Source organism: Oncorhynchus kisutch, unplaced genomic scaffold (assembly GCF_002021735.2).
Source record: "Oncorhynchus kisutch isolate 150728-3 unplaced genomic scaffold, Okis_V2 Okis07a-Okis12b_hom, whole genome shotgun sequence".
Lineage (NCBI taxonomy): Eukaryota > Metazoa > Chordata > Actinopteri > Salmoniformes > Salmonidae > Oncorhynchus > Oncorhynchus kisutch.
In genome coordinates this window covers 7,154,573-7,162,475 of record NW_022261984.1, presented here as the reverse complement: position 1 = coordinate 7,162,475, position 7,903 = coordinate 7,154,573, and the positions used below count along the sequence as shown (strand labels likewise).

Below are 7,903 nucleotides of genomic sequence, written 5' to 3'. Positions count from 1 at the left end.
TATATAACTATAACTATATATATATATAACTATAACTATATATATATAACTATAACTATATATATATATAACTATATATAACTATATATATATAACTATATAACTATAACTATATAACTATAACTATATATATATATATATATATATAACTATATATAACTATATATATATAACTATATATATATACTATATATATATAACTATATATATATATATAACTATATATATATAACTATAACTATATATATATAACTATATATAACTATATATATATAACTATATATAACTATATATATATAACTATATATATATAACTATATATAACTATATATAACTATATATATATAACTATATATATATAACTATAACTATATATATATAACTATAACTATATATATATAACTATATATAACTATATATATATAACTATATATATAACTATATATAACTATATATATATAACTATATATAACTATATATATATAACTATATATAACTATATATATATAACTATATATAACTATATATATATAACTATATATAACTATATATATATAACTATAACTATATATATATATAACTATATATATAAAACTATAACTATATATATATAACTATATATAACTATATATATATAACTATAACTATATATATATAACTATATATATATATAACTATATATAACTATATATATATAACTATATATAACTATATATATATAACTATAACTATATATATATATAACTATATATATATAACTATATAACTATAACTATATATATATATAACTATATATAACTATATATATATAAACTATATATAACTATATATAACTATATATATATAAACATAATATAACTATATATATATATAACTATATATAACTATATATATATATAACTATATATAACTATGATATATATAACTATAAACTATAACTATATATTATATTAACTATATAACTATAACTATATATAATAACTATAACTATATATATATAACTATAACTATAACTATATATAACTATATATAACTATATATAACTATATATAACTATATATATATAACTATAACTATATATATATATAACTATATATAACTATATATATATAACTATATAACTATAACTATATATATATAACTATATATATATATAACTATATAACTATAACTATATATATATAACTATATATAACTATATATATATAACTATATATAACTATATATATATAACTATATATATATAAACTATATATAACTATATATATTAACTATATATATATAACATAACTATATATATATAACTATATATAACTATATATATATAACTATATATATATAACTATATATATATATAACTATATATAACTATATATATATAACTATATATAACTATATATATATAACTATATATATATAACTATAACTATATATATATAACTATATATAACTATATATATATAACTATATATATATAACTATATATAACTATATATAACTATATATATATAACTATATATAACTATATATATATAACTATATATAACTATATAATATAACTATATATAACTATATATATAACTATATAAACTATATATATATAACTATATATATATAACTCATAACTATATATATATAACTATATATAATAAACTATAACTATATATATATAACTATATATAACTATATATATATAACTATATATATATAACTATATAACTATAACTATATATATATATAACTAATATATATAACTATATATATATAACTATAACTATATATATATATAACTATATATAACTATATATATATAACTATATAACTATAACTATATATATATATAACTATATATAACGATATATATATAACTATATAACTATAACTATATATATATAACTATATATAACTATATATATATATATAACTATATTATAATAAACTATATAACTATAACTATATAATTTAACTATATATATATAACTATAACTATATATATATAACTATAACTATATATATATAACTATAACTATAACTATATATATATAACTATATAACTATAACTATATATATATATAACTATAACTATATATATATAACTATAACTATATATATATATAACTATATATAACTATATATATATAACTATATAACTATAACTATATATATATAACTATATATAACTATATATATATAACTATATATATATAACTATAACTATATAACTATATATAACTATATATATATAACTATATATATATAACTATAACTATATATATATAACTATATATAACTATATATATATAACTATATATATATAACTATATATAAACTATATATTATATATACTTATTAACTATATATAACTATATATAATAACTATAACTATATATATCATAACTTAGACTATATATATATATATAACTATATAGTAACTATATATAACTATATATATATATAACTATATATAACTATATATATATATAACTATATATAACTATATATATAACTATATAACTATATATATAACTATATATATATAACTATAACTATATACATATATAACTATATATAACAATATATTATAACTATATATAACTATATATATATATATATAACTATATATAACTATATATATATAACTATATATAACTATATATATATAACTATATATATATATATATATATATATATATATATATATATAACTATATATAACTATATATATATAACTATATATATATAACTATATATAACTATATATAACTATATATATATAACTATATATATATATAACTATATATATATATAACTATATATATATAACTATATATATATAACTATATATATATATAGTAAAGATCCTGTATAGAATTTCAGGGCAGGTTGTCGTTTATAGAAGATATAGACTGAGTATACCAAACATTAGGTTAACCTTCCTGATATTGAGTTATTATTGATTCAGAACAGCTTCAGTTAGTTGGGGCATGAACTCTACAAGGTGTTGAAAGCTGTACTGCTGGCCCATGTTGACTCCAAGGCTTCCCACAGTTGTGTCAACCCGATGTCCTTCGGGTGGTGGACCATTCTTGATACACACGGGAAACGGTTGAGCGTGAAAAACCCAGCAGTGTTGCAGTTCTTGACACAAACCGGTGTCTTAAATATTTTGTCTTGGCCATTCACCCCCTGAATGGCACACACACTCACACACGTCTCAAGGCTTCAAAATCAATCTTTGACCTTCCCCTTCATCGACAGTGATTGAAGTGGATTTAACAAGTGTCATCGATAAGGGATCATAGCTTTCACCTGGATTCTCCTGGTCAGTCAATCTCATGGAAAGAGCAGCTGTTCTTAATGTGTGTTTGTCCTGAACTTTCTTGCCGTTTTCATATAATGTGAGAGGTCAGGTGAGTAAGGTATAATGTGAGAGGTCAGGTGAGTAAGGTATAATGTGAGAGGTCAGGTGAGTAAGGTATAATGTGAGAGGTCAGGTGAGTAAGGTATAATGTGAGAGGTCAGGTGAGTAAGGTATAATGTGAGAGGTCAGGTGAGTAAGGTATAATGTGAGAGGTCAGGTGAGTAAGGTATAATGTGAGAGGTCAGGTGAGTAAGGTATAATGTGAGAGGTCAGGTGAGTAAGGTATAATGTGAGAGGTCAGGTGAGTAAGGTATAATGTGAGAGGTCAGGTGAGTAAGGTATAATGTGAGAGGTCAGGTGAGTAAGGTATAATGTGAGAGGTCAGGTGAGTAAGGTATAATTTGAGAGGTCAGGTGAGTAAGGTATAATGTGAGAGGTCAGGTGAGTGAGGCTTCATGTATTTACCTGTAAACCAGGTGCCTCTCCTGGCAGGTGAGTGAGGCTTCATGTATTTACCTGTAAACCAGGTGCCTCTCCTGGCAGGTGAGTGAGGCTTCATGTATTTACCTGTAAACCAGGTGCCTCTCCTGGCAGGTGAGTGAGGCTTCAAGTATTTACCTGTAAACCAGGTGACTCTCCTGGCAGGTGAGTGAGGCTTCATGTATTTACCTGTAAACCAGGTGCCCTCTCCTGGCAGGTGAAACGCCACACGGCTTGACACTGCAACTCTATTACGAAAGTAACACGTTGCTAAAGTAACACGTTGCTAACTAGTTACTATTTAAATACACATTTCAACTTTGTTGCTACCTTGTTACGGAGTAATGTGATGCTATTACTGTAAAACCCTGTGTTACTGTAAAACCCTGTGTTACTGTAACCCCCTGTGTTACTGTAAAACCCTGTGTTACTGTAAAACCCTGTGTTACTAATGTGTTTCCCCAACACTGGTGCAATAACATCAATGTGCAAATAAAACGTTCAAGAGGAGAGCGGTTGACTTTCGATAATAGAAGTGTGGTGAAGAAAGTATTGATTCATGGAGATAGAAACTGAATACATTTCTGGAGGAATAGACACTTTCATTTAAAATGTGACCCTCGTGTCATATTCCATAAGCTTTGGTACATTTTTTATATGACAATGTACATCAGGTTGGAGAAGAAAAAAAACCCAACTCAGTCAATATTGGTTAGATGCCCAGCTTGGCAACACCATTATAAAGGTCAGTGTTGGGCGACATCTTCTGATGTTATTTTATGCATTTAAAGCTCTTCCCACACTAACAGCAGTGGAAAAGCTTCTCATCTGGTGCATCTTCAGAGTTGTTAAATGCCTGAAACTCTTCCCGCACCGAGAGCAGTGGTAAGGCTTCTCTCCGATGTGCGTTAGCTGGTGCCTCTTTAGGTCTGCTGTCTGACTGCAGCTCTTCCCACATTGAGAGCAGTGGTAAGGCTTCTCTCCGGTGTGAGTTCGCTGGTGTCTCGTTAGGTGTGCTGGCCGACTGAAACCCTTCCCACATTGAGAACAGTTGTAAGGCTTCTCTCCTGTGTGAGTTAGCTGGTGTTTCTTCAGGTGTGCCGTCTGACTGAAGCTCCTCCCACACTGAGAGCAGTGATAAGGCTTCTCCTCTGTGTGAGTTAGCTGGTGTGTCTTTAGAGCTCGTGCCCAACCAAACCGCTTCCCACACTGAGAGCAGTGGTATGGCTTCTCTCCTGTGTGAGTTCGCTGGTGTTGCTTCAGGTCTCCTGCCTGACTGAAGCTCCTTCCACACTGAGAGCAGTGGTACGGCTGCTCTCCTGTGTGAGTTATCTGGTGTTTCTTTAGGAAATATAAACTGGTGAAGTTATCCCCACATTGAGAGCAGTGATAAGGCTTCTCTTCTGTGTGAGTAATCTGGTGTGTCTTCAGAGATCCTGCCCGACCAAAGCTCTTCCCACACTGAGAGCAGTGGTAAGGCTTCTCTCCTGTGTGAGTTCGCTGGTGTGTCTTCAGGTGACCTGCCTGACTGAAACGCTTATCACACTGAGAGCAGTGGTAAGGCTTCTCTGCCAGGTGTATTATCCTCTGGTGTCGCTTTAGATGTGCTAAATTACTGACGCTGGTCCCACATTGGGAGCAGTGGTAAGGCCTCTCTCCTGTGTGAGTTCTCTGGTGCGTCATTAGTTTGCTTGGTGTCGGAAAGCTCTTCCCACATTGATCACACGGGTAAATCTTCTTTATTCTGTGAGTCTGTTGGTGTGATTTGAGGTGAGTTGGACAAATAACACTGCCTCTGCAATCTGAGCAGGGGTGGGCCCTACAAGTGTGTCTTCTCAACTCCTCTGGCTCATAGAAACTAGTGAAGCAGTCCATGCAGTGGTGATGTTTCTGTCTTGAGTTCCTCCGTCTGTGTCGTTTATGGTTTCCTGATGCTGTGGAACTGGGCTCACCGTCTGAACCTGGGTTGGAGATCTCTCCTGTGGGAATATGGACATACAGTAGCTAGTTAAAAGTCTACACACCTCTTGCATAGTCTACACATTTTGCTGCCTTAAAACTAAATATCAAAAAGGGAATATGTTAGATTTTTCCACAACCAATCTACACAACCCACCAAAATATTTATAAAGTTAAAGACAAATTATAGAACATTTCATAGATGTCTTGATTGCGTCACATGTCCTCAAAACCCAGTTAATACTTCCTTGATTACGTCCTGGAACCACCTTTTGGGCAGCCATGACAGGTCTCAATTATATTGAAGCAGACTAACTTCGCACATCTCTTAGGGCAACATGTATCCATTGTCGGTTTTCCTCTAACTTTAACCTGAGCTTCGCTCCTTTAATATTTATTTTGATCCTGACAAACTATCCTGTCTCTGCCAGTGACAAGCATACCCATAACAGGATCCTGACGCCACAATATTTAAAGATACATACACAGGTGGGTAAATAAGTTGCACAGTGGGTTAATGGTATACTGCTACTGTAACCGATGTGAAATGGCTAGCTAGTTAGCGGTGGTGCGCGCTAATAGCGTTTCAAATCGGGTGATGTCACTCGCTCTGAGACTTGAAGTAGTTGTTCACCTTGCTCTGCAAGGGCCGTGGCTTTTGTGGAGCGATGGGTAATGATGCTTCGTGGGTGACTGTTGTCTATGTGTGCAGAGGGTCCCAGGTTCGAGCCCAGGTTGGGGCGAGGGGACGGACGAAAGCTAAACTGTTACACGACCACAATCTCTGTCTAGAAGCGGAGCTCACTTTAACAATTATAGTTGTGGGAAGTGAGCTGTCAATAACAGTTGTGGAATATCCTGCTTACCTGGATCAGTGATACTATCTACTTCCTCTTCCTCTAGATCTGGAGAAGACCCGTCCCTGTTCTCTTCTTTGACTGGACTCTCCTCGTCGTTGACTCCGCTCTCCTTCACCTCCTCTTTGAGTGGTCTTTCCTCCGTCGCCTCTGTGATGGCTCTCTCCTCATCCTCTTCCTCTTTGACTGCACTCTCCTCATCCTCTTCCTCTGTGATGGCTCTCTCCTCATCCTCTTCCTCTTTGACTGCTCTCTCCTCATCCTCTTCCTCTGTGATGGCTCTCTCCTCATCCTCCTCTTTGACTGCTCTCTCCTCCACCTCTCTGACTGCTCCCTCCTCCACCTCCTCTTTGATTGCTCTCTCCTCCACCTCCTCTCTGACTGCTCCCTCCTCCACCTCCTCTCTGACTGCCCTCTCCTCCACCTCCTCTCTGACTGCCCTCTCCTCCACCTCCTCTTTGATTGCTCTCTCCTCCACCTCCTCTCTGACTGCTCTCTCCTCCACCTCCTCTCTGACTGCTCCCTCCTCCACCTCCTCTCTGACTGCTCTCTCCTCCACCTCCTCTCTGACTGCTCTCTCCTCCACCTCCTCTCTGACTGCCCTCTCCTCCACCTCCTCTCTGACTGCCCTCTCCTCCACCTCCTCTTTGATTGCTCTCTCCTCCACCTCCTCTCCGACTGCTCTCTCCTCCTCCTCTTTGACAATCACATTGAGTTGCAGTGTTTGACTGCAGTCCTCCAGCTTCACTGAGACCATCTCTGGACCCTGCTGTGAGGTTCTCTGTGATGGAACACCACAGCCAGAAACTGGGGACTCCATAGACTTGGGTTCAGACATGGAAGGCTACAGATGGATTCAGAAGAGGCACAAAAAAAGTGAAAGGTGAGTTTCACAAAACAGGGTGAGTTTCACTAGAACAGCTTTACTAACAAAAAAGGGATAGACCATGCATGCAAAATATTTCAGCTTCTAGGATTCTGCTAAGAAAATGTAGCTAGCTAGCTAACATTGCTGTGGCGATGGCAACGATCGCTAACGTTAGCCATTTGAGCTAATTGGGTTAACTTTAGCTTACTGGTAACTATATTTTTTTGCTTTATTGGGTTAACTGCAGTTTACTGGTTCACCTTTCTCACTGCAGTGGGATGTGATCTATCTAGATGGCTCAATTACAAGCACAAAGTTAGTTTAAAGCCAAACCAAAATGTGGGTTTGTTTTGTAATCACACTGGACAAATGGCTAAC

The 7,903-nt window shown here is 32.7% G+C and overlaps 1 protein-coding gene across 1 annotated transcript; it reads right to left on the bottom strand.

The window, feature by feature from the left end:
• Window positions 1-4,418: 4,418 nt before the first annotated feature.
• LOC109882451 (zinc finger protein 239-like) lies at window positions 4,419-6,970 on the bottom strand. Its single transcript, XM_031814999.1, has 2 exons — window positions 6,667-6,970; window positions 4,419-5,820 (listed from the first exon to the last, which is right to left on the bottom strand). Exon 2 carries the CDS (start codon window positions 5,714-5,716, stop codon window positions 4,619-4,621), a length of 1,098 nt encoding a protein of 365 aa, XP_031670859.1. The 5' UTR covers window positions 5,717-5,820; window positions 6,667-6,970; the 3' UTR covers window positions 4,419-4,618.
• Window positions 6,971-7,903: the final 933 nt, after the last annotated feature.